Below are 26,791 nucleotides of genomic sequence, written 5' to 3'. Positions count from 1 at the left end.
AGAGCTTCCGGCTCCCTGCCCCGTGACTTCCGGTTGCCCTCGGTTGTGGCGGTGCCGGTTTCTGCCTTGCTGCTCAACAGCACGTGAGGTCCTTTCCTGGACTGATGGAGCCCCGCCCCCTGCCACGAGGTGGCTGTAGGTCTGTGCTCTCCCGTCTGGGCCGGTTCGCCCCCTGTCCCTAGGTGCTCCCCTCTGCTTTTTAGGGTGTGTTCGTGTCTGGTGGCACTCGGGCTCCGCGGTTGTCCTGTGGTTCGGGCCAGCACGGATGGCTCTGCGGTTGGGCGGGTCTGAGTCCCAGCTCCACGGGCGTTTCCCTCCCCTACAGAACGTGAGGCGGCCCCTACCCCACTTCCCTTTTCTGTCCCTTCTCTGCCCAACACTCGAGGCCCGAGCAGGCTGGGCCTGGCCCGCCTGGCGTGTCTTACCCTCGGCTTTTCTCCTCCACAGGATGGACCCCGGCGCCCCCTCTGCGAGCCCCTCTGGCCCGCAGCCTCCACCACCGCTGCAGCCCCAGGCCCGTTCGCGGCTCAATGCCACTGCCTCGGTGGAGCAGGACGAGAGCGGGGTGCCCCGAGCCCCTGGACCCCAAGTGGGACGCGGACCGGATGTAGGAGACACAGCTGCCCCAGCCGTGGCCCGGACCCCGAGCCCTCGGAGCCAAGAACGAGCGGACAGAACAGGTAAGGGGCGGGGCCTGGAAGGCAGCAGCCCTCAGCACACGTGGCTCAGGCGCCCTGCGCGGTTCTCCCTGTGGAGCAGGGCCCTCGGGCTCCCACCCGCACGGCGGGCTTTGCTCTTGGTGCGCAGACGTCACGCTTCCCACCTGATGGCTCACCCTCGGGGCTGGCGCCGGTCCCTCAGCAGGTCCTGTGGGTGAGAGGTCCTGCTCTGGTCCCGCACGGCGCTCAGGGAAGCCCATGTGGTCCCCCCTGCCCCCGGCCCAGTCCCCAGTGCCCTGTGGACCATGGTCCCCCATCCCCAGGCTGGACAGCTAAGGGCCGCCCCCCTCCCCACTCTTGGGCCCCTCTGAGGTTTTCATTCCCTGAGGCCTTCCCGGAGGCACCTCTCAGGGGCAGAGGTGAGCCGGTGCGTGGGCTCAGTGGGACCGGATGGTTGGCCGTGGTGCTGGCTGTCTTGCTGACCTTGGGGGAGGGGCACTAGCCCTTGGGCCGTCCTCCATCCAGCTCCCGCTCCCCGAGTACGGCCCTGAGTGGGCATGGGTGGCACACGTAGGTCGGGTCTGCCCCCGACTCCCATGAGCCCACAGTCTGGTGGAGAGCAGAGGGAAGCATGTGGCCTGGGGAGCACCGAGGTGGCCCTGGGCCCAGGGCCGCGGCGGTGGGAAGAGACGGTGCCCAAACAAGAGGTAGGTGGGAGGAGAGGGCATGGCGGCCGAGAGAGCCTGGACCTCCGGTGACGGTGGTGAGGTTGGGAAGGGAGGGATGCGGGGATAACACTCATCTGGCCTGTGATGGAGATACACTGGGAGGGAGCTGGGGGCAGGACTGGTCACTGGGCCGGAGCACAAGCCTCGTCTGAGACGTTTCTTCACGCTCTGGAGGCTGCTGTGGGTAGGAACGGCCGTGCGTCACCGTGAGCTTCGTGGACACTCAGAGGCAGGAGCCCCAAGCCTCTGGCTCCGATGTTTGTGGCGAGTGTAGCTGCTGTCAGCTCCATTCTTTCTGGCACTTTACCCCGTACTTTGCAGCGCGTGTCTCACTCCCAAAGGAACCAACCCCTCCACCTAGACCGTGCGCTCGAGCACAGGTGGGGTCATGGTCATGCTGTCCTGCTCAGAGCGCCAGGTCCCGTTCCTTGTCTTCCTGGGGTACCGGCCCCTCCTCCCTGCACACCCAGACTGTTCTCTGTCCCCCAGGGCAGCCTCCAGGCCTCCCCATCTCCCTGCGCATGTGGGAAGCTCCGCCCAAAATGTGCCTTCACTGTCTCCACCTGCTGGAATCCTACCTGGCTCTTAGGGCGCGGCTGCCTCCTATACTTTCTGACCTTGACCCACAGCAGGCAGTACACGAGCCGCCCTTACCTGACCTGCATGCCTGCACACGTGTGTGCGCATGCGCACACACACACACACACACACACACACACACACACACATACACACACCCGGTGGCAACAGAAATTTCCAAAACACCACTTTTCTCGCTGCGCGTGCTGCAGTCAGATCGTGTCCTTTCTCTTCCTTTGATGTAAAAGCAAACGCCGCTCGTGGGCAGTTAAATGGATTTCGGGATTTAGTGTGTCGAGACAGGCCTGCATTTTATAAAACGCTTTCTGCAGTTTGGCTCCGCTGCCGGTTCTCTGTGCACATTTCCAGGCCGGGACTCCCCGGGGCACGTGTCTGCACACGAACCGTCACTTGTTGTCGGGGCCCTGAGGCGCCCCGGGCAGGGCCGGGGCCTGACTCACGGTGGCGCACCCCCCGCAGCCACGTGCCCTTGACGGAGTCGGGAGGCCACGGCGAGCCTGTTCCTGCGTCTGAGGAGTGGGCGCGACCTCGCCAGCACGTGGAGTCCTGCCGGGACCTTGTACGCCGGGCAGACCGTCGTCAGGCCCCGGCGCGTGCAGAAGCGTGCTGGCGGGTCGGTGCAGGGCCGAGTCCGGGCCCGTGGTCCCCCCGGGCACCCCGTGCCGGTGCACAGCGACCGTCTGTACCTTGAGCTGCAGCACAGTCACCAGACAGCCCGGCGCCCCGGCTCCCTCACCCAGATCCTCTGCAGACCTCCTCCTGGGGGGCATCTGCTATCTTATGATCCCCCATTGAACCCCTCTTTGGACTGGTCTTCATGTTGGCTCAGGCCGTGTGTGTGCACCAGACTTTTTCTCTCCCCCAAGGGAAGCTTGTTGTGCCGCTAACTGGGTGTGTGCGCGCGTGTGTGTGTGTGTGTGTGTGTGTGTGGTAGGGGGTGGGGGCTCTCTTCACCTCCTCTGTCACCGCCGATGGGTGGGATGCTATGACCTCGCTCCTTGTTCCCAGGCTGCTGAGGTGAGGCTTCATCCCCCAGGTGGTCTGTACGAGCTAAGGAAGTCCAGCTGTCACGGTCCCCTGGCCACACCTCACCTCCCCTTTCTCATCTCACCCAGGCTTTGTCATTTTTCTCTTCCTCTGGACAGGTCGCCGCTTAAGTAGACCACCCCCAGCTCAGCCATGCCGCCCGTGCGGAACCCCCAAACCCGCCGTGAGCACCTGCTGTGTCTATCTGTGTGGGCCACGTCTGACCCCTCACAGCAGCCTGTGAGGGAAGTTCTGTTATCACCCCACCTAGAGGGGAGGAAACTGAGGCACAGACTTGCCCAGGTGACCCACTGCTGTGTGACGGGTGCACAGGTGACCCGAGTCTCCTGGGTTAACACCAACCCCGCCCAGCAGAGTTCAAACTCTGGTTGAAGCAGGCTTGAGGCTCCCCGTACAGTTCACGCTGGGCCAGTGCCTGCTTTATTCCAGAAACTCACCCGGTCCTTGGGCACTTCTGATCTTTGCATCTCCTTGAAAGATCACCCGGTTCTCCGCTTTGTCTCCGAGGCCTCTGGGCAGGCAAGGGGGCTTGACCCTGGGATCTCAGCCACAGATGCCTCACGGCTGCAGGGCACGGAAACCAGGGCTAGAAACACACTTGGTTTTAATCTGAGTGTGCAAAACAGCCCCAGGAGGGCGGGGTCGAGACTGCAAATTTCAGGTAGGAGCCAGGAGATGGCTGTGGCCTCTGGTTGCTGTCCACCCCCAAGAGGGGGGAGGGAAGCGGGCCCTGGTCAGTCTCACGGCCTTGGGGTCCCAGCCCCCACGTGCTGCTCTGCGGCTGACACTGGTCACTGAGGCGGATGCAGCGGGCCCTGCCCTGCTAGCCCTGCGCAGCCCAGACGGCGCCTGCCCCCAGAAGGGCTTTGTGGGCACGTTTCGGTGGATTCCCTGACCTGTGTGTCTGCAAACGTGTGACGCGCATTAGTTAGGTAACACCGAGAGTAAGAGTGAAAGTGACACGTCCCGTGCTGGGTACGCGTGAGGTTCTCTGCCTTAGCTCACTCGCTTCTCCAACATTTTCACGAGAAAACCTAGGGGAAGAGCGGCAGTAGATACCCCGAGGCCCCCAGCTGGTGAGGGGGAGGTTCAAACATACTCTCTGACTCTGCCTACCCGGGGGTGGCAGGCGGGGCCCTGCCACGTGCCCCGTGCCTTCAGGCCCTCTCTTCAGGGTGCCCAGGGCAGGAGCAAAGCAGAGACCTCTGGGCTGAGGCCTGGGTGGTCTCGGGTGAGGACAGAGGGGTCCGCCCCCCAGGAGCCCTTGGGCCACGGGGAGTCAGAAGCAAACAGTAACGGTCCTGGCGGGCAGGCACCATGCTAGGGAGAGCTGATGTCATGGGGGCCCGGGGAGCACGAGACACCCTTTCTGCTGACCTCGGTTTGCGGCGGGTCTCCAATGGGACCGCCAGCCCTGTACAGCCTCCCAGCTGCGGGGCCACGGATGGGGGTGCTGGAGCCCTTGGGCACCCCAGTGTTGACGGAGGAGCTGCCCAGTGTGGGCAAGACAGGAGGGGCTCTGCCCTCCGGGGGGGGTCCTGGGTGGGTAAATGAAGAAGGGTCAGCACGGTACGGGGCGTGCTGGTTGCTAGGCCTGGGGCAGGGATCAGAGTGCAGGGGCAGGGGGTCAGCCAGGTGGGCCCTTGGGGGTCGTGATAAGGAGAAGGGTGTTTTAGAGGGCATTGGAGGGTTTAAGACCTGCACGAAGCCAGGCTGGCCCCCAGGTCTCTGGCTGGGTGGTGGGGTCCAGAGCTGATGGTCTGGTCTGGACCGATACCGATGTGGGACCATGAGCAGAAGCAGAGTGTCAAGGCCCTGCCATCCCAGGGACAAGTCACAGCAGTGGACCACATGGGTTCTGAGGCTCTGCTCGAGGAGCCAGCCACTGATAACTGAGGAAGTTTTCTGCACACATCGTCTCGTTCTGATCCCGATTCACGCCCCGGTCTCTCTGGACGCCCCACCTGTGCTGTGACCCCCTCGCTGTAGGATGTCCTGTCACAGGACGGCAGGGGCAGTGAGTCTGTCTTGGGCGCGGTGGTTTCCTGAGACCTTTGGAAACTTGGCAGTGTGCCCTTAATCGGTCACCTTTAACCACCCACTTATGTCCCAATCCTCAGGTGTCACCTCCTCCAGGAAGCAACCTCCCGCTGCGCCCCCCCCCCCCCCCCCGCCACCATCAGGCAACACCTCCACAGCCTTGACCTTCCGGCCTGGACCCCTGCCTCAGCTCAGCCAGCCCCAGGCAGAGACGGGGTGGCAAGGATTTTTCACCGTTTGTTTATAAGAATCAGAGTCAGCATCACAAAGGCTGATGAGACACCCTGTTAGTGCAAGACAACCCCCACTCCCTGGGTATGGGACACCCCCTTGGCTTAGGGCAACCCAGCCACCCCAGGTGTGGGAGCTGCGTGGCCTTGGACAAGTCTCCCTCTTGCTTCAAGGGGACCCAGCCATCCTGAGTATGGGCACCTGTTGGGGCGGGACGGCCACAGCAACGATGCGGACACACGACGAGGACACACGGTGTCCTTGACTGCAGGGCCCCCGTGAAAGGCGTCCTGAGAGGACCAGGGCATCCAGGAGGCCTAGACTCGTCGGGGCGGGACTGGGGAGGTGGGATGGCAGCAGCCGCCCAAGACAAGAGCTTTGGTCGTTATCGTTCCTGCAGGCGTCAGGTGGCTCCTCTCCTAAGAGCTCTGGGTGTGCATTCCGCAATTCAAAACTACTTCCGCCGCAGACCTTGCTAGCATTCTTCGTGAATGAGGCTGTCGGCCGTGGGAGCGCTTCGTGCACAGGCCTCCCAGCTCGCAGCCGGGGTCCTGACGCTGTCCGGAGTGGACGCCAGACTTGCTCACCACCCTCTTTCCTTTCTGCAGAGCACCTGCTCCAGCCGTGGGGGTGCGGGGTGAGCTCAGTGCAGTCACCGTGCCGAGCACGGGCTGTGTCCCTGCGCTGGCATGTGCGGGGACAGGAAGGCCGCAGACCCTTCTGGCGATCCTTCCCTTGGCAGCCCCCACCCCCTCGTCCCTCCATCCTGCGCCGTGTATCCAGTCGTGCTGTCCCACGCTGGCCGGAATCTGGGGATGGGTCAGACCCACTGGACGGATCGTCCCCACGAAGGCTGGTGGGAGCTTGGAGACACCGTGTGGACACTGCATCCCGGGTTGCGGAGGGAAGATAGCAGTGGGCCCTGCTGGGAAGAGGGGACGGCATCCTGGGGGCTCTGCTCACCTCACCAGCTCCGGAGAAGATGAAGGGTCACGTACCAGGTCAGCAGGGCCCGGGGTCTGTGGGCACAAACAACGAAAAGACGGGGGTCGGTGTATACGTGGGTCTCCGTGGGCTCCGGCAGAGGTGTGCGGACCTGCCCAAGGCCACGCAGCTCTTGCTGCTTCGTGATAGGCAGCTCTTCAATAGTGAGTTCGAGCCAGGACCCCTTCGGTCGTAAGTGACACAGAAACACAGCGTAAATGGACGTAAGCGAGAAATCAGGAGCTGAGAGGAATTTCTCAGTCCCGTGGATCTGCAGAGTGTAGGCTGTGCTGGCTCTACACGTGGCTGGATGCAGGGGCTCAGAGGACGTGATCAGGAGCCCCAGCTCCACCCTCCCTCCCTCTGGTGGGCTGTCCTCACCGGGCGGCCTTCCGGGGCTCCCGGGGGGCATCCATCAGCCGAGTCCTAGCGGAAGGAAGCCTGCTCCCCGATAGTTCAGCACAGACCCCGCTGGCCTGGCTTGGGTCTGTGTCCATCTCTGAACCAGGCGCTGTGGTCAGGGAGACAGAGGCTTCTGATGGGCCAGGAGGGCGTGCTGTACCCACCCTGCATTGAGGGACAATGCCACCGGACCTCGAGGACCGAGATGGGGAAGGGTGGGTACCCAAGAGGGGCATCAAAGTGCTACTATCAGAGAAAGACAGGAACGCGGGTCAGACATGCACAGAATAGTGTGTTTCGTGGTCTGTGGTCCATGCTGACTCAGCCAGCTTCTGGGGGCGTCCTTTACGGGGCTGAACAGTAAGCCTGTGACCTGTGGGAAGGCTCCTACTTACACGGAAAAAGCCAGAGCCCTCTGATGGGTCTGCAGCGTGGGCCCGACACTTGAGCGGTAGAGAAGTATTTATGTCAGTGCCAAATGGGAGCTGGAATAATAAAGGTGTGGCATGTATTTCAACGAGACTTCTCGAAATGTCAGGCTGTGAGTAACTTCTGTGAAAAATTAATCACGGACAGAATCTTTGTAGCCAACAGATATATGCTCGAGTCTTCTATATCCTGATTAAGGCGCAAAAAGAATGTGGGCTTGTGAATTTGGTTAAGAAAAGTTTCGAACTTGTGGGAGGCGCCCCATGGGTGCTATGGTGGGAAGTGCAGTGTCACCGAAGAGCAAAGGCCCTGGGGTCAGCTGAGAGGTGGGGAGCATGGGCAGAAAAGAAACCTACGTTTTGGGAATGCTGGCTCTGACCCAGCCACTTCATACGAAGTATCTCGTTCTTTATAACCGTCCTGTTGGATGGATATTAACGATTAGGTTGAAAATAACTGGCTAGGTCACACAGCACTTCGACGTTGAAGGCACAGTCACACACAGGTTAGATTTCTCTCCACGCCACACTCCTTCCCTGGGAGCCTGCAGGCTTTGTGTTCTCCTGTTCTAGGCCAGAGAGCGCATCCAGGGGCTGGAGGGGCTGGGACAACAGCCAGAAGGGAGAAGTGACCTTGCTGGTTGGCTCAGGAGGCGCCAGGGTCCTGGCCGCGAGGACAGGCAGGGTGGGCGTGCTGAGGCCATTGCTGGCAGGGTCCCCGGGGACCTCAGGGAGGAAGTCCAGTCCGAACTCCTCAGGGAGGGTATTTTCCAACCGCCCACCAGGAGGGCGATAGTGTGTGTCCCTTAGCGTGAGGTCTTGAGAAGAAGCCTCCCCTCTTGGAGCTGTGTCCTCAGTCCCCTGTGCCTCTCTGCCTTTGAACCTGTGGGCCGTGTTGGCTCAGACCCCTGTCGCATCCCCCCGGAGTCCTGTGGCCCGTGGACTCGGGTGCCCGGAGTGCAGCAGCCTGTGGCCTTGGCTGACACAGGCAGAGCTGGGAAGGGCCTGGATGAACCGGTCAGGAAGGCTGGTCATCGGGTGTTGTTACTGGGGACCGTTTTTGTTTCCCTTCATTCTGCCTCCCGTTTCCAGAAACATCTAGAGAGTGAGGAGGCTGTCGTGTCTCATAAGCACCTGCTCTGAAGTCAGCAGTGCTGCGGCCGCATCCCGCGAGCTACTGCGAGGTGTCTTATGCCTGCCAAGGTGGGATGCGGGGTGAATGGAGGCGGGAGAGGAGCCGGATGTGGGCCCCCGAATATCGGTTGTGGAAATCAAAGACAGGCACTGGTAAAAAAGGATTTGTTTTTGAACAAATTGTTTATTGTCACGCTGCCGACTGCTGGTAAGGTTGCGGTGACGTTGGTATGGTTCCACGACGCTGTGTAACTTGGGGTAACTTTTTGGAGACTAGGCTGTAGCGTGAGCCGTAGCTGTTTGGGCCTTGGGCCTAGGATTCAACTGCAAGGGCTGTGCCAGGAGAGTAACCCCCAAAGGAAACACATACACGGAGTGGTTTGTGGCACCGTTTCATACAACTAGGGGGTATTGGGAATCACGTAAGGGCCCAGTGGAGTGGAGGGGCCCGGCACCCTGGGCGTGTTCCTCCGACCGGATCTCTGAACTGTGGCAATGCTGGATTTCACCGCAGGGTAATGTGGGAGGTCGGTTACGATTCACTGTTGTAAACGTGTATATGTCAAAATGTGCGTGCACAGATTGTGACCCCCAAAAGTTGGGTGTATGTAGACGACAGTCTTGGAAAACATGGATTTGGAGTGTTTATTGGGGCACAGGTGTTTATCTGGGTCAGGGGCTTTCCCGCTGGAGCCCTGGGATCTTTCTGGAGCCCCAGTTCAAGCAGGCCTGCCCTCAGGCGTGGCGGTGGGACTGGGGTCGGGGCCCCCGTGTCCTTCCCGCCGCTCTGAGCCGCTGCTGAAGACCCCCGTCCGTGGCAGGTTTGCTGTCCGTGCTCTGGGGCTGTCTGCATCCTGGATGGCAGCTTTCTGGAGTTTTCTCTCCACGTCTGGCCTGGATTTCCACAGAGCTACCCCGGGTCGAGCACATTCTCGCAGTCCCCTCCACTCCCAACGAGCGACAAGGACCGGCCTTGTGACGTTCTGTCTGCTTCTCTTCTGTGCTAAAGGGCCCGTGAAGGGGGATGTGGAAATGCCCTTTGAGGAAGTCCTGGACAAGGCCAAGGCGGGGGACCCCAAGGCACAGACGGAGGTGAGGACGGCATGTGGGTGGGAGGCTCAGGCCTCGGCCCCACCACGTGGCGGCCCTGCGAGGGGCGGGTGCCCTGGGAACAGGCAGCAGGGAAGCCGGCTGACTACGCGCTGTGTGCAAGGCCCCCTCTCTTCCATGGTCTCCGTGTCGTTCTGCCTCCCGCCACTCCTCTGGGGACCCCCGCGTTCTCTCCCGTGTCCGGCTCACGCCTCATCTTGGGCCCCTCCTCCTCTGGGACACCTTCCCCACCTCCTGCCTGCCCTCAGCACCTCCACTCTCCTCTCATGTCCTCTGTAGAGGGGGCACCATACCCTCCCCGGGGGCTGCTGAGAGGGTCTCACAGGCCCAACCTGGTGCAGGTCTGAAGCTCCCAGAAGGTGGGGTGGGGAGATGGGCTGGCCTGAGTGACGGGGTCGGGGAGGCGGGCTGGCCTGGGTGACGGGGTCGGGGGGGGACGGGCTGGCCTGGGTGACGGGGCCCGGGGGGGACGGGCTGGCCTGGGTGACGGGGGTCGGGGGGGGACGGGCTGGCCTGGGTGACGGGGGTCGGGGGGGACGGGCTGGCCTGGGTGACGGGGTCGGGGGGGGACGGGCTGGCCTGGGTGACGGGGGTCGGGGGGGGACGGGCTGGCCTGGGTGACGGGGGTCGGGGGGGACGGGCTGGCCTGGGTGACGGGGGTCGGGGGGGACGGGCTGGCCTGGTGACGGGGGTCGGGGAGGCGGGCCGGCCTGGGTGACGGGGGTCGGGGGGGGACGGGCCGGCCTGGGTGACGGGGGTCGGGGGGGACGGGCCGGCCTGGGTGACGGGGGTCGGGGGGGACGGGCCGGCCTGGGTGACGGGGTCGGGGGGGACGGGCCGGCCTGGGTGATGGGGTCGGGGAGGCGGGCTGGCCTGGGACACTGGGGCAGGACAGGGTCTGGAAGCCGGAGCTTGCGCGGCCATGGGGAGCAGGTCGGGGCCGGCACACAGAGCCGGAGCCCCGGCGCATGCGTGTGGGGACTGCTGTGGAGCGCGGCCTGACCAGGTTCTCGCCCGCAGGTGGGGAAACACTACCTGCAGCTCGCCAGCGACGCAGACGAGGAGCTGAACAACTGCACTGCCGTGAGCTGGCTCATCCTCGCCGCGAAGCAGGGCCGGCGTGAGGCGGTGAAGCTTCTCCGCCGGTGCCTGGCGGACAGGAAAGGTGGGCCCGCGGGAGGCTGCGGTGGCTGCCGGGGACACACGGCTTCTTGCTACATCAGCACGTAACAGCAGGGGGAGAATACGAAGCTGGTGGCACTCTTTTTGTTTTATTGGGGTTTTTTTTAACGTTCATTTATTTTTGAGACAGAGAGAGTCAGAGCATGAGTGGGGGAGGAACAGAGAGAGGAGACACAGAATCGGAAGCAGGCTCCAGGCTCCGAGCTGTCCGCACAGAGCCTGACGGGGGCTCGAACTCACGGACCGCGAGATCATGACCTGAGCCGAGGTCGGAAGCTCAGCCGACTGAGCCACCTGGGTGCCCCTATGGGTTTTTTTTTTTAATGTGTGTTTTTGAGTGAGAGAGGGAGACAGTAAGAGTGGGAGGGGCAGAGAGAGAGGAGACACAGAATCCGAAGCTGGCTCCAGGCTCCGAGCTGTCAGCACATAGCCTGACGGGGAGGCTTGAACCCACGAACTGTGAGGTCATGACCTGAGCCGAAGTCGGACACCCAACCGACCGGCCACCCAGATGCCCCTGAAGCTGGTGACGCTCTCGAGAAATAAGTGTAAATTCTGTTTTGCCAGTGCTTTTGTCATTTGGACGTTGTTTCCAGAGCATAACATGGGATGTTTAGCCAACAAAGCCGCCCATCCTATCTTTAGTGTGTGTAGGTGTCTGTGAGTAGATCCCTTCTGAGTTCGAATCCAGATTGAGGAGTGGATCATAGAGCCATTGGAGAGTCAGCTTCCCTGTGATGCAGGAGGACAATGTGACAGTGGCCGGAGGTCAGGATGGAACTCCCTGGACTGACTTTGCATCCGGTCTGGGCCGAACGGCTGGGAGACCGTGGGCCAGTGAAGATCTGCTCAGATGCATTCATGCCTGGAAGGGAACAGATGTGGAGGGCGGTGGGGGGGACAGCGAGACAGAGCCCGGCCACGTGTGGTCGCATATTCCATTATCCTGCCCAAGGGAAATGGCTTGTCCCTGGTGCCGTGGAGCAGTGTGCTTCTGGGGGCTTCCCATCTTGAGACAAAGGAACGGGTATGTCATAACGGGTTTTTTTTAAACAAAGTTTCTCCAGATTGTAGAAGTGTTTGATGCTTATCATATAAAATGTGGAATACATAGAAAACAGAAAGATACAAATTACTCATAACTTGGAAACCCAGAAAGAAAACGCTTTGTAGTCTGGTGTATTTTCTTCTGGTTTTGTATTGTACCGTTTTTAGAATTACATTTTTTATATAGAATCTGCTTTCTTTGGAAATGGGGCTAGTGCCTCTGAAAACCTGGAATGGTGGCGTTCTGTTAGCCGGGATTTCTCGCCAGCCCACCCTCCCGTTCTGGAGCAGGAGGGAGGGCCGGGTGCTGGCCTGAGTCAGTGTGGCCCATGGCCCACGTGGCCCGGAAGAGGGGCTCGAGTCAGGACCCCGGGACCCAGGGCGGGTGCTAGACGGGGCCGGGAGCGGCCTCACGTGCTCCGCACCCCCACTTTCTCACGTTGGGTGCTTCCTGATCTTGAGAGAAACGTGTGCTCAGGTGGAAAATTTGGAAGATGTGTAAAGGGAGAAAAAAATCCCGTCTCTCTCTGTGGCGAGTCTCTGTCTCCCTCGGAAAGGCAGCAGTGCGGGGACACAGCTTTCCCGGCCGTCTTAGGAGGGGCAGTGCCCGGGAAGTGCCGTGGACACAGGGGAGTCCCGCTCTTGCACCCAGGCCGGTGACCCTGGTTACGTGTCTCTGACGCCCATGGTTACCTGCCACCCTGTTTGTCTCTGACTCCCTGGCCGCCTGCCCCCCGGGGTCGCCTCCTGCAGGGCCAGGCCATGCTCTGAGCTGGAAAGTCCGGGACTTGGCCAGATGGCCTTTTTGGTCAAACGTCTGTTTCTGCCCTGGTGACCACAGGCGCCTGCAAAACCTGTCGCCTGAGTCCCCTCCCAAGCCCCCGCAGCAGAGCTGGTCTGGGCCCAGAGCATCGCTAAGGACACCCAGGCGGGCGGGATGAGGCCTTTAATGCCTCTTGTCTCCTAGGCATCACTTTCGAGAACGAGCAGGAGGTGAGGCAGCTCTCCTCCGAGACTGACCTGGAGCGGGCCGTGCGCAAGGCGGCCCTGGTCATGTACTGGAAGCTCAACCCCAAGAAGAAGAAGCAGGTGGCTGTGTCAGAGCTGCTGGAGAACGTCGGGCAGGTCAACGAGCACGGTACGCGAGCCTCGTGGGGACCAGCCCTTCCCGCGGGCACCTCATGGGCTTCTCCGGAATTCTGGGGGCTTCCCTATGGGGACTCTGGGAGCCTAACTGGGGGCTCCCAGGGACCTTGTCTCGGAGACCTCATGGGTCTCCTCTAAGTAAGGCTCAGGGAGGGTCCCTCCTGGGGTGCCATCCTGTTCTTGGGGTCCCCTTCCTAAGCCGTGTCCTGAGCTCTGGAACGGTCGATGGGCTGGGCGCCCACAGGCAGAGCTGTAGATCATGTCATTCTTAGGGTGTCCTGCTCCTCCTGAGGGGACGGAAGCTGGGGGAGAGTAGCAGATGCCGGCAGGGACTCGCGGTTCCAGGGGTGTGGGGCCGGCTGTGGCTCTGATGGCCTCCCTGAGGCAGGCCTCATCTCCGGCCTCCACAGCCCCTCCCCCAGTTTCCTGACCCGGCAGCCAGCCAGAAGGACAGATCGGGCAGAAGAGCGGGCATCCCTGGCTGGGTACGGCCCCTTCGTTTCCCAGGGCCCGACCTGGCTTTTTCCTCTTCATCAGCTCGAGGAGCACCTGCCTCCCGCTGTTCAGAAAGTTGATTCCTGCCCTTGGGTACACACGACAGGGCCTGGGGCCACCTGCCAGCAGCAGAGAAGGCTGCCCGGTGGACACCTTTGCCCCTTCTCCTGGGGTCTCTGGGCAGGACCCCTGTCTGACTAGACCTCTGGCGACCAGCCCGCTCTCTTGGCTCTCAGCTCTCTCGGTGCTGGGGCCGAGCCGAGGCGTCCGTGAGGCCTGGGGCTTGGGCGGCAGCACCCGGAGAGGCATGCTTGCTGTGCCGAGCTCGGGGCCGCCCCCTGGAGCCCCAGGGGCCCTGCAGTGCCATAGGTCAGCCCCCACCCGCTGCCCCCCCGCCCCGAGGCAGTCCCAGCGTGTCCGGGCCCCTGTGGCCCCCGGTCACTCTCGGTCACAGTGCTTCTCACCTCGTGTTGTCACTGCCTGACCTGACCCTGCGAAGGCACGCCTCGGCGCCTGGCAGGCAGACTGGAATGCTTGCCAGATTGGGGGCGCGGCAGGTGGTGGATGTTGACAAAGGAGCAGAATTCTTCAGTCCCGGCTCAGCGCTCAGCCGTTGCGCAGACTCTTGTGGGGCCCCTTCCAGCACCAGGGCTGGGGAGACCGGGAGAGGCCTGACCCGTGGCCCCAGGCGCTCCGTCTGTTCGGAGAATCAGGGGAAAATCATGCCAAGGGATGGTGCCAGCAAAGCTTATGCCGACCAGAAACTGCGGTGTGTCCTCTGCCCTGGCTGCATGCGCAGAGGAGGTGGCTGTGCCCCCTGGGTGCCAAGTCGGCCTCGTGGGCAGAGGCTCAGAGGTGGCCCTCACTGTGCCCACCAAGGGCTACGAGGAGGCCCCAGGCCCTGCAGCCCCCAGAGTTCAGGGGCCGGTTTCCGGAGGGCCGCAGGGCATGTGGGAACGGTTAGTCCTGTTCTCTGATTTCTCTGTCTGCTCTGTCACTTACAGATGGAGGGGCACAGCCAGGCCCAGTCCCCAAGTCCCTACAGAAGCAGAGGCGGGTGCTGGAGCGCTTGGTTAGCAGCGAATGTGAGTATGGCCTCCAGTCCCGCACCTGTGACAGCTTTGGCCCAGCCGTTAGGCCCCCAAGCCGGGCACCACCTCCACCCCTTGGGCACCACAGCACATGCCCCAAGGCCTTGGAGGCGGGACGGACTTCTCTTCCCAGCCCATCTGGGGCTGTCGGTGTTCTGGACAGTGGGATCTGGACTCTGCCCAGCAGGAGCGCATGGCCTGGAGGGAAGAGGGACAGGGCACAGAGAGGGCAGTGTGACGGTCCCTGCAGGGCAGAGGGATGGGGGGAAGGTGAGTGCATCTGGGGTGCCTGAGTAAGTCTGCAAGGATGAGGAGGCAGCCCCTGAAGGGTAAAGGGGAGGGAACCGCACACAATGGCCTGGCGGGGCAGTTGGGGGGGGGCTCCCAGCAGGGAGTGTGGGGGCCCCCCCCAGCACGGGCTGCGGGAAAGTCGGGAATGGGGGATTTGGGGCATCCAGTTAGGAGAGGTCCCCAGATGCTCTGTGTGCAGCTGCCCGGCCGGGTGGTGGTGGTCAGAGTTCCCCGGGGCCCGAGTTCCAGGGGAGACAGACGGGAGGGGCCCAGGGGCTGCTCACCACCGACAGGAGGCCTGGGTCCTCCCCCAGCTCGGCCACACACTCTCCTCCTGACCTCAGGCAGGCCTGGCTTTCCTCCCTGGGGCTCAGTTTCCCCTTCTGCACAGTGGTGGTCAGATTAGAGGGCCGAGGGCCCCACCAGCCCTGAGAGCTTCTGTACGGGGGTGGAGGGGGGGGCGTGCTTCCCCCCTTCTCACCGTCTGTCTCTGACGTGTCATTGGAACTCTGGGGGCATAGCGCATCCTGGGCCTGGCTTCCCCAAGGCCCCAGGCATGTAGGACCCTGAAGCGGAGAGGAAAGTGTATGGCCGATAGGAACCAGAAGGATGGGAGGTTTTAAGGGGGTTTTTTGCGCAGAGGTGCCGGGAGCCTGTCTGGGGTGAGGCGCGCCTCTGGGCAGAGGTTCGTGAGGGTCAGTTCCTCCTGAAATAGGACTGCGTGTGGCGATATCGGAAGGTCCCTGCTCAGCTCTGCCTTCTCCACCCTGGGGATTTTATGATTAACGGCTCGGAGCTCTCCTGCGGACCTCGTAACTGCCAGAAGGTCACGGGGTCCTGGGGGAGACCACGTGCTCTGGGCTGGGAGGGATGGGCCTGAGGCCCACCTGCGCTGAGAGCTGGGCAGAGACGTGGCCTCTCCAGGCGGGTGTGGACAGTGCCGTCCACGGGTCCCAGCCCTGCCATCAGGCGGCCAGGCCGGCCTCCCCTCTGGCTTGGGCTGCCGACCCCCCCTCCTCACTGGGACATTCCCAGCAGCTTATGAACATGTGCCTATTCTCCCACCTCAGAAAATGAAGACGAGACCCTCTCTGGGCCCCTTGTGCCCATAGCAGCCACCTGCCCTGTTTCTCTGCTCCCCTTTCTAAGGAAGGTGGAAAGGTGCACATGCGGTCCGTTTCTTGGCTCCTCTCCCCACTTCTCCCGGGACCTTCCGCGCGTCATCCCACCAGAATGGCTCTGTCCAAGGCCTTGGTGACTCATCCTTACGCCCCATTGTGTCCACACGCCACGCCTTGGTGGCCAGTTTCGTGGCATCAGAGGCCACCCATGAGCCCAGTCACACAGCCTGGGCCAGGCCACTGGGCCCCATTTGCTCCCCTGCTTGTTCCATGTCGGCTCCAGCCTTACCTGTCCCTGTGTGGGCCCCGCCAAGGCTGCCCGGTCTTGACCCTTGCCGCTACCCCGGCTCGTGTTAAGGAACAGCCCCTTGTCTGCGCCCCACCCTCTCCGTGGTGCTCACTGCGTTCCAGACACTGTGTCCTTTGCTCTTGCTGCTGTCTGTTGCTCTTTTCTGCGATGGGCTTCTGTCCCCAGTGTCCAGAACGCAGTCCCCGCGTGGGAGGCCTCAGAAGCGCCTGGCGAACGGCAGCCCTGGGGCTGGCGGCCCATTCACGATGGTGGTCTCTGTGCCGAGTCACTCACTGCACCTCCCCGGGCTCCCCTCTCTCCCTCTGCCTGGAGGACAGTTCCGGGGGGCAGCCGGTCACGTCTGGCAGCCAGCTGTCTTTAGCACGACCCCACTAGACCAGGAGTCCAGACTTGTGCAAACGTTGGGTCCGTGCGCACATACCAGGCCTTCCCAGTGCTTAGTACGGTGCCTGGCACGTAGTAGGTCTTCAGTGGATGCACGCTGAGTGGAGGGGGGGCAGGTGGCTGGGCCGTGGGCTGCAGGTGGCCGTCACCAGAGCTGGGAGAAGCCAGGGCTGAAGGAGAGGAGGTGGCTGCAGGGCTGGTGGGGGCAGACCCTGGTGTTGAGAGCTGGGCAGCGGGAGGTTCAAGGGAGGGACTGCTGTCCCCAAGGCGAGGAGGCAGGGTGCCTGCTCTCCTCCGGTTGGCCCGTCTGTGCCCGCCTGTCTGTCCAGGACAGAGAGGTTTGTGCCTGGCGTGCTCGGCCTCCCTCCGCCGGGGCCCAGCCACCGTCCCCTGCCTTGCCCATCCGTGCGGGGTGACCGTGTGCTCGCGGTGTGGGCGGACCCTGTGCCGTTCTCTCTTGTGCCCCAGCCAAGAGCTACATAGCGCTGGATGACTTCGTGGAGATCACCAAGAAGTACGCCAAGGGCATCATCCCCGCCAACCTGTTCCTGCAGGACGATGACGACGATGAGCTGGTGGGCAAGAGCCCCGAGGACCTGCCCCTGCGCCTGAAGGTGAGTGGGGCCGGGGGCCCAGCCAGAGGGCGATCACCGTGCAGCCTGGTGCCATGCAGGAAGGAACGGGCAGGAGGCCGCTGTGACACGGGAGCCTCCGGGACTGGGCAGCTTGTCTGGGGAGGCGTGCCCCGTAGGGATGGTCCCCATAACTGCATGAGGGTGTGTTCTCGAGAGAGGGGCCTTTCACATGCACTCAGGCTCCAAACCCAGGGACGCAGGCGGGGCGGTCATGCGCGGGTGTGACGGACGAGCACGGGTACCCCCCGGGCCGTTCTCCGCGGAACACCACAGGCAGCAGAGTGGCAGGCTCTGGAGTCCGACTTTCACCGAGACCTTGTCATTTTGAAAAATGATCCGTTTACGGCACGGAATGGAGGTCGGTTTTGCAAAGATGCCTTTCCCCAGACGCAGAGTGCTGGTACTGAGAGACCGTGAGGATCCTGCCGGTCCCTGTTTACCCAGATCCGCGGGGGCTCGGGGGAAAGCCAAGTGCAGTGTGGATAGTAGCAGAGGTCACTGTGGGCTGGCCGGACGGAAGGGAGACACTCTGGCCCCCACTGTCGGCCCGCGAGCAACCACAGACAGTGAGGAGCAAGCACGGGGCATACAAATACGTGCAGAAGGCAGGGATGGCGGGCCATGCCCCTTCTGTGACAGCTTTCACTTCCCTGGTCACGCCATTGAGACCACGGTGCAGGCGGTTCCCCAGGTCAGCTCTCTGACTTGCAGAGTCTGCCGTGATTCCGCAAGCCTGGCTGCCTGACCCGGCACGAGCGGCTCTGAGCAGACGAATCATCGAGAAGCTCGTGGCGTTAGTCGTCCGAGCACCCGTGTGGTGCGAGCTGAGTGGGAACCGGGGTGAATCACCATCAGTGGGGCAGAGGGGCAGGCGACGGCTGGGCCGCCAGCAGGCAGGAGCTGGGGGGACAAGGAAGCATGGGGAGTCCCCGTGCCGGAGACAGCTTGGTGTAGCACCTGACAGGAGCCCAGATGCGGAGGCTCAGACCGGGGCGGCCGGCGCGGTGGCCGCGCTCGGGACCAACCAGCGAGCTGCGTGAGTCCCCCGAGATCAGGTGCTGTGGCGGGCCACAGGCCAGGATGGCCAAGGAGCTTGACCAAGGGAGGTCACGACTTTATTGAAGGTCCACTCTGACAGGCTGGGGCTGTGAGTTCACAGATAGTTGCTTTTAGTTTCCTTAGAACTGGAGACAAGGGGGGTGGGGCCCTGGCCGTTGTTCTTGGCCAAGCCGAGGTGCTTCCAAAATGCAGTGAGGGTCAGAGGTGAAAGGGTGAGTCTGGAGGGCCTGCGGGCAGGCCTGCACTGTCCCCCCTAATGATGCCTGTTTGCAAAGCAGCCTGGCTGGGACAGTAAATTCTGTCACTCTCAGTGTTGGGAGACGTCTGAGAGTCCTTTCTGGGAAAGAGATTTAAAGTACTCTGACAAGAAGTACACGGGGCTCTGAGTTTCCTTCAGGTTTTGAAACCATCAGAGCACTTGGATGCCTCTATAGTTTGTCTCATTAAAAGTCTTTTGCCAAAGAGACGGTGAATCCTAGCAGGTGTCTCCAAAACTGGAGGCTGTTGCAGCTTTTATTTTATTTTATTTTATTTATTTTTTTTTCAACGTTTATTTATTTTTGGGACAGAGAGAGACAGAGCATGAAAGTTGCAGCTTTTATAGCCTTTTGGAGGCAGAGGAAGAGCAGTGTGCTCTGTCTTCTGGCCCCGGCGAGGCGCCTGGTGCCTCCGTGAGCGCATGTGGCCCCCACAGGAAGGCTCCAGACTCCAGGCCCCGGGCCGCGCCGGCCTCTTTTGTGGCAGATGAAACCGTCGTAAGAGTAAATGCAGTAAAATCCACATGGTTTTCACGTCAGTCATCGCGAGGTCCAACGTGTGAACACTCACTGGGGTCTGAGCCTTGCCGTGACCTGCCGGGTCTCAGATGGGCCCCTTGGTTAGCGGCCTGTCGTCACACCCCTGGCCTCTTGGGTCAGCAGAGCGGCCGACGACCTCCGACCTGGCCAGAGCGCGCTGTACCTTCCTGTCGTAGAACTGACTCCCTGCTGTTTTTTTAAAAATCTGTTTCCTGCTCAAAGGACAGCTTGTTTTAATTTGTTGGACTTTGTCTACAGAAAGGTTTTCTGTTTCCCAATCCAGTGGGTCCCCAAGAGCAGGGTCTGGATGGAAGTGACCGGGGACAGAGTTGGGACCCTGAAAGGGAAGGACTCCCTGGTCCTCATGGCCTTCAGGCCTCAGCCGACAGAGGCCGGACACCCTGGACAAGCTGGGCATTAGGTTGGAGAAGCTTCATTGTCCTTGAAAGTTCCTCTCAACTACTTTGTGTGGCCTCAAGGGCAAAAAACAAAAGGTGTGAGTGGCTCGGAGCCTGGGGGGAGAACTTGAGACCCATCTCAAGGTCCCAGCCGCAGGGCACGGAGAATGACCACTGACCGCAGCGGCCGGGAGACGCCTCTAGTCCGTCTGCCACTAGCTAGCGAGGCCCCCGTCCCCAGGGATCGGCTGCGCCAGCCTCGCTGACACACCTGTCCGCTCGTTCTGAGGCGGTGGACCTCCAGCCAGCCTGGCTCTGTGTCAGAGGGGCCCCCCCAGGGGAAGCCCGGAGCCCGTGGGTGTCCGCGGACGCCTGTTTGCCCCCTGCCAAGCATCACAAGTACCCGCCGAGACTAACGTTACAGGGCCCAGCACTCGCTGGTGGCCGTCCCCAGTCACGTGTGAGTGTGGCGTCTGCTTTCCGGGAAGGTCACTAGCCCCGGGGAGCTGGGGGAGTAGTTAGCTGGGGTACCGATCTGTTCATTTCCTAGCTGGGCTGTCACAGACACGGGAGAAGGAATGTAACCCTTCACACGGGTGTGTGTGTGTGTGTGTGTGTGTGTGTGTGTGTGTACAGACAGGTGTGGGCATACACACGTTCTTTGAGCCATGGACTCCTGTAGGAGCCCGGGTGCCCCTTCTCTGTGGAACGTGCCCCATGCCGTTGCTTCCAGGGTATTTGGTCACCAGTAGCTGCCAGCCACATCCTGCTGTGATCCCTTGGTTACACTCACTCAGGCTCCCCCTCCGTGGCCAGTCTTCTCCTCCACACCCCGGCAGGGCAGGCAGAGAGAGCCTGTCCCGAGGGCATGGGCGGAGGCCGTGGTGCCCACCTCACCGGGGCAGTGGTGAGGTGGGCTCTGGGTGGCAGCCGGGCTTCCGTGCCCCCACACGTGGGTGATCTTGTGTGGTCTGGGGTCCACGCCTCTGCCCCTCCAGACACACCCAGACCCCTGCCCTCCACACCACACCTCCTGAGCCCTGGCAGGGCCGGGAGCCTCTGGGAGTCCTGCAGAGAAAACCGGGCAGGAGTGGGGTCCAGCCCGCCTCCGCCGTGGTCTCCCCTGCCCTCTCCACTGGGTGCAGATTGCAGAAGTGGCCGTCGGTTACGTGTCTGCTCTGAGCGGCATGGGTGTGTGGAGGTGGGCGGTGGCAGGCGGCTGGTTCTCAGGGTCCCTGCCACTGGCGAGCACCTCTCCTCTGGCCCCTACCACGTGAGCCCCCATGGTTCCGTTTGCAGGGAGCTCTTTCTGGAGCCCCTACAGCCACCGCGGCTCCTGGGAGTGTTCAGAGCCCTGTGTGGGCTTGAAAGTATCTTCCTCTCTCCTCAGCGGGCTGGGGGGCCGAGGCCCAGCAGGGCAGCCCTTGCTGGCGGTGGGGGTGGGGGTGGGGGATCAGGTCACAAGCCCTGGTGCTTTCCCCCAGGGACTCGGGGTCCCACGGGGGACACTGGCTCACAAGAGTCTGGAATCCCTGGCAAAGATTGGCACGAGAGGGGAGCCAGGGGACACGCTCCAGGGGTGCAGAGGACAGGGGCCGGGACGTGCAGGCCTGGGTGGAGTTGAGGGAGGGTCTGTATAGACCGCAGGGCATGGGGAGGACATCACCACGTGGAGAGGGTATTCCTGGGGAAGGACCCGCTGGGACGAGGGGCCCAGGGGTGAGCCGTTAGCTTCGCGCAGAGCTCGGGAGGCTGGCCGGCCGGGTCACGGGGACGGCAGTGGGGGCCCTGTCCCCGCTTGCCTCCGATGCCCCGTCTTTGTCTCCGCCCCCCAGGTGGTCAAGTACCCCTTGCACGCCATCATGGAAATCAAGGAGTACCTGATTGACATGGCGTCCCGGGCGGGCATGCACTGGCTGTCCACCATCGTGCCCACCCACCACATCAACGCCCTCATCTTCTTCTTCATCATCAGCAACCTGACCATCGACTTCTTCGCCCTCTTCGTCCCCCTGGTCGTCTTCTACCTGTCCTTCGTCTCCATGGTGATCTGCACCCTCAAGGTTTTCCAGGACAGCAGGGCCTGGGAGAGCTTCCGCAGCCTCACGGGCCTGCTCCTGCGCTTCGAGCCCAACCTGGACGTGGAGCAGGCCGAGGTGAACTTCGGCTGGAACCACCTGGAGCCCTACGTCCACTTCCTGCTGTCCGTCTTCTTCGTCATCTTCTCCTTCCCCGTCGCCAGCAAGGACTTCATCCCCTGCTCCGAGCTGGCCGTGGTGGCCATCTTCTTCACGGCCACCAGCTACATGAGCCTGAGCACCTCGGCCGAGCCCTACACCCGGAGGGCCCTGGTGACGGAGGTGGCCGCTGGCCTGCTCTCCCTCCTGCCCTCCCTGCCCTTCGACTGGCACCACCTGAAGCTCCTGGGCCAGACCTTCATCACCGTGCCCCTCGGCCACTTGGTCGTCCTGAACGTCAGCGTCCCCTGCCTGCTCTACGTCTACCTGCTCTATCTCTTCTTCCGCATGGCGCAGCTGAGGAATTTCAAGGGCACCTACTGCTACCTGGTGCCCTACCTGGTCTGCTTCATGTGGTGCGAACTCTCTGTGGTCATCCTGCTGGAGTCCACCGGCCTGGGGCTGATCCGCGCGAGCATGGGCTACTTCCTCTTCCTGTTCGCCCTCCCGATCCTGGTGGCCGGCCTGGCGCTCATGGGCGTGGTGCAGTTAGCCCGCTGGTTCCTGTCCCTGGAGCTCACCAAGGTCGCCGTCACCCTGGTGATGTGCAGCATCCCCCTGCTGTTCCGCTGGTGGACCAAGGCCAACTTCTCGGTGGTGGGCGTGGTGAAGTCCCTGACGCGGAGTTCCATCGTCAAGCTCATCCTGGTGTGGATCACGGCCATCGTGCTGTTCTGCTGGTTCTACGTGTACCGGTCGGAGGGCATGAAGGTCTACAACTCCACGCTGACCTGGCAGCAGTACGGCTTCCTGTGCGGGCCGCGGGCCTGGAAGGAGACCAACATGGCCCGCACCCAGATCCTGTGCAGCCACCTGGAGGGCCACAGGGTCACGTGGACGGGCCGCTTCAAGTACGTGCGCGTGACGGACATCGACAACAGCGCCGAGTCGGCCGTCAACGTGCTGCCGGTCTTCATCGGCGACTGGATGCGCTGCCTGTACGGCGAGGCCTACCCGTCCTGCAGCCCCGGCACGGCGCCCACGGCCGAGGAGGAGCTGTGCCGCCTCAAGCTGCTGGCCAAGCACCCCTGCCACATCAAGAAGTTCGACCGCTACAAGTTCGAGATCACGGTGGGCATGCCGTACAGCGGCGCCAACGGCTCGCGCAGCCCGGAGGAGGACGACGTCACCAAGGACCTCGTGCTGCGGGCCAGCGGCGAGTTCAAGGACGTGCTGCTCAGCCTGCGCCAGGGCAGCCTCATCGAGTTCAGCACCGTCCTGGAGGGCCGCCTGGGCAGCAAGTGGCCCGTCTTCGAGCTCAAGGCCATCCGCTGCCTCAACTGCATGGCCCAGCTCACACCCGCCCGGCGCCACGTGAAGATCGAGCGCGACTGGCGCAGCACCGTGCACGGCGCCGTCAAGTTCGCCTTCGACTTCTTCTTCTTCCCGTTCCTGTCGGCGGTGTGAGGGCGCGTCCCCGGCCGGGGAGTCCGCGCGTGTCCCCGCCAGGACCTCCAGCCCGCGTGTGGCCACCCAGCCAGAGGGCACAGCACTAACGCTGAGAGTGTGTGTGTGTGTGTGTGTGTGTGTACGTGCACGCACGTGTGTGGATGTGGCACTTGTCACATGCAGCCTGCTCACACCTCCGTGAGCTTCGTCTCTGCCCGCCTGGAACGTGATGACGTTGGAAATTGCATGCCGTCTCGACCCACAGCCCCGACCTTGCGGAGCGAAGCTGATGGGCCCTCCAGCCTGGCAGTTCTGGGCCCTGGAAAGCACGTTACAGAGGAAGTCCTTCCCCCTCCCCTCCACTTCCAAGCACCGCCCCCCTCCCCCCCCCCCCCCCCCCCCCCCGTTTACTCTCGTGTCGGATTTGTTTTTTTAAAGAACCAAACGCGCTGCTGTGAAATTCGGTGATAGGATTTCTTATTTATTTGGTCACTGCTAAGCCTCGACAGCTGCTTGCCGATCTGGGGCTTACTCGGGTACCGCCTGAGCTCTGTCGCGCGGTCAGGGCCCCGCCCGATTCCCAAGGTCAGAGGCTGGGGGAGGCGGCAGCCCGGGGCCCCACGGGCTCGCCCTGCGGCTCTCCTGTCTAGTGGGCAGTGGGTGAGCTTGTGAGATGCTTGTCTGAATCCACGGCATCAGGAAATGGGAGGAACCTGGGGTGTCCCTTCCTGGTGCTCAGAGAAGCTTCGCCATGTTCAGCACCAGGAAACAGAGTCAGGGTCCCAAAGCAGCTAAAATAAAAGCATTTCATGAAACCTACTCTTTTCTTTATTTAAAAGAGCTGTTTTCTTGTACATTCGTGAGAACAGGTGTCTACACTTGCACTGAACTAAGTACAGGTGAGTTCCAAAGAGCAGAACGGACGTTCTCAGTAGCCGACGACTCGCCTGCCAGGGCACAAACCCTGGCACTGCCTCTAGGCCGGGGGCCGCTGCAGATGCGGCCGGGGCCGCCCAGCTGTGCACTCGCGCCTTACAGGGTGAGACGTGTGCGTGGCCAGAATCGCCCGTGAAACTCCCATCAGTGATCGCGTGGCATACACGTGACTCACAGTTTGGGAAGAGCCATCCCGTCGGCAGTAAGTTTGTGACACCGGGTCCCGTATTCAGTGATGCACAATGATCATTCCATAGTCACATAATCAGGGCTTCGGCCGTTTCGGGGTGCTGGAGGAGTGGCTCGGGTCCCCCATTAAACTTCGTGCCCCCTCAGACAGGGATGGGTGTCTGAGTCCCTCGGGTCTTTTGTTTCTTCCCCGACGTCGAGGACAAAGCCGGCACCCCGCTCCTCCCCAGTGTGCAGACGCCCGGGGAGCAGTGGGTCCACATCTTTGCAGAGGTCGGGAAACGTGGAGTCCTTCCTACATTCTTTCTGTGGTTCGGAGACCTTGCACCGACCGTCCAGGGTGCGGCTGCCTCCGTTTTCCGTGGGCGTGGCTCCTCTCGCCATGACAGGTGGCAGCTGTGTCCCTGCACCCTTGGCTCATCCTGCTTTGTCCGTGGGTCCGCCTGAAATCCCATGCATTGGAAAGTGCTCCCCAGGCCTCATCCCTCTGCGCTGGCTTTGCTCCTGGGTTTCTTCCGGGGGCAGTGAGGAGAGGTGAAAGTCAGCCCATCCCCCTCTCTGGCCCCGCAGTGTCGGGAGGCCACCAAGTGCATTCACGGTTTGACTTTGCCTCCCAGGCTCACCGCTGGCGGTCCAGAGAGGGGGGCACGCAGACGACGTCATATGATCCTTGCACTCAGACGGGGAGGTACAGGGAGGGACGGCCCTGCCGCCCAGAGGAGAAAACAGATTCAGTGAGGAGCCACCACGCTGCCACTCGGCCCCCAGCAGAGTCCTCTGCTTGGTGCAGGGGGTGGTGATAGCTCACGGGGATTACCTCAGACTGGGTATCGGACCCCAGTTCCCCTGCCCCCATCACGGACCCCTTTGTGACCGGCCACCCACACCCCTGTCCCCAGGCCTGTGCCCCGATCTGCAGAATGGAAAAGTCGGGGCTAGGTCAGACTTCGCAACGAAACCCTTTTTAAGCTTAAATGCTGTGCACAACTCCAATCCATCAAGTGAAGAATGTGTTATTTGTAAGTTCAGGTGCAATGTACCCGGCAGGTGAGAGCCCACAGCCTGGTGTGAATCCCACTCCTGTGCCTCCCAGCTGTGGCCTTGGGCAAGTTCAGTGCCCAGGTCTGTGCCTTTAGACCCTCACCGCACGACTTGTAAGGCCCCTTCTAGCTTTTCTGAAACGTAAACTTTATGAAAATAACTGTGGGTTACTGACCTGCCTGCAGCCCTGCCCCCTGGGCACCCCGCCTCTAATTCCTCAGGGCTGCACGTCCAGGAAAGTTCAGCCGGTACCTAAAACATTCCTTATTTAACTTAACTAATGAGCCTTGAACGCACTTCTTGCCACCCACGAGCAAATATTTATTGCACCGTGATGTTGAGCAGATGCTGTAACTGCACAGCTGGAGTCAAACCCGGGTCCCACCCCCAGGAAAGTCACGTAGAGCGGGTGTGAGTGGCCCTGATTGGGCCAGAAGGGCCCTCCTGCCACCAGACACGGGAAGCTGTGGGAGCCCAGGGAGGGAGGCACGTCCAGCCTGAGGTAGGATGGGGGCCAGAAGGCCTCCGGGAGCACGGGGTGGCGGGGGGGCGCCCCATTCTGACAGCCAGGGGAGGGACTAGGCTGGGGAGGTCAGAGGCCGATTCGTCACTCGGGGCACCCACTGGAAGGCCTCGGGCGTGGCCCAGGATGCCAGGGGTCCCAGAAGATACCGCCTCAGGCCCAGAGGCCAGGTTGGGATGGCACTGCTGTCCTACAAGCAGCTGGGAGGCCCTCTTGGCTCCGAAGCCGGGGCCCCAGTAAGACACGGAGAGGCCGTCCTCGGCCTCCCGTCCACCTGGCCGGCTCTGAGCTGTTTGGTTCGAGACGCCGCCTCGTTGGACTGCCTCCAAGGAGCCATAAACATCGGAACGCCCTTGGCCCGCCTGGTCCCGAGGCTTCCTGAGGTGCTTGCCATCCTGCTTTTTCTGTTGATAAACAGGCTGCCGCCCGCCCGGCCCAGGACCGGGTGTGAGGCTCACGCAGGGGTTTGCTGAGCTCAGGTGGCCGGGGGGGGCAAAGGGTCCCCCGAAACAGAGCTGGGCCGTGGCTCTGGCACCGTGTTCACGTGAAGTGATTTGGGCGACACGCACAGGTCCCGCGCAGCAACCCCTCCCCCCCCCCATTTCGCATATGAGAATTGATCAGGTTCACGGGGTGGGACTTGCCCAGCGTCACTCGGCCAGGAGGGGAGCAGAGCTGTGATGGAAACCACGTCCTGCTCTTGCTCCCGGGCCACCAAGAAATCACATTTTGCTGGGTCTTGGGGGCCGTGCCTCAGGCCCGCAGGGAAAGAACGGGGACAGCCCGCCATCGGTCAGCGCTGTGTCCGAGCACCCGCTGGGCGCATCCTCCAGGGCTCTAGGAGCACCGGGGAGGGTCTGCGCGGGGGGGGTGGGGTCTCGCCGTGCCTCCGGGTGTCGCGTCGACAGAGGCAGGTGCCCCTGAGCGGCTGGGACAAACGTGCCGGTGTGTGGCAGGAAGTGGGCAGAGGGCCGGGGCGCGCTCCCCTCCTCCCAGGACCCTCAAGGTACTTCCACGGTCCAGTTTCTCTTTCTGCGCAACTTGCCCTCTTATCTGGCTTGGAGGCGGAGGCACTTGTCAACACCCCGAGTACTTGGGTGGCGGCGGGGCCCGGCCCCCGGGTGAGCCCCGCCGTCCGCATTCCGCTCGCCCTGCGG

At 62.3% G+C, this 26,791-nt stretch overlaps 1 protein-coding gene across 1 annotated transcript in view; it reads left to right on the top strand.

Annotated features, from left to right (window-relative positions):
* The window catches only part of WFS1 (wolframin ER transmembrane glycoprotein), a 29,085-nt gene extending 6,020 nt beyond the window's left edge, over nt 1-23,065 (top strand). The window contains exons 2-8 of the mRNA XM_047091601.1: nt 448-680; nt 9,263-9,345; nt 10,384-10,528; nt 12,560-12,730; nt 14,238-14,318; nt 16,899-17,044; nt 21,155-23,065. Of these exons, the coding sequence (XP_046947557.1) occupies nt 449-680; nt 9,263-9,345; nt 10,384-10,528; nt 12,560-12,730; nt 14,238-14,318; nt 16,899-17,044; nt 21,155-22,963 (2,667 nt within the window). The 5' untranslated portion in view covers nt 448 and the 3' untranslated portion in view covers nt 22,964-23,065. The remainder of the gene's footprint in view (nt 1-447; nt 681-9,262; nt 9,346-10,383; nt 10,529-12,559; nt 12,731-14,237; nt 14,319-16,898; nt 17,045-21,154) is intronic.
* Nucleotides 23,066-26,791: the final 3,726 nt, after the last annotated feature.

The sequence above is a fragment of the Lynx rufus genome, unplaced genomic scaffold, assembly GCF_022079265.1.
Source record: "Lynx rufus isolate CCGP_SWC_20201006 ecotype Redwood Valley unplaced genomic scaffold, mLynRuf1.p SCAF_3, whole genome shotgun sequence".
NCBI classification, from domain to species: Eukaryota; Metazoa; Chordata; class Mammalia; order Carnivora; family Felidae; genus Lynx; species Lynx rufus.
Note: the sequence above shows the minus strand (reverse complement) of the source record. Positions and strands in the feature narration are given on the sequence as shown.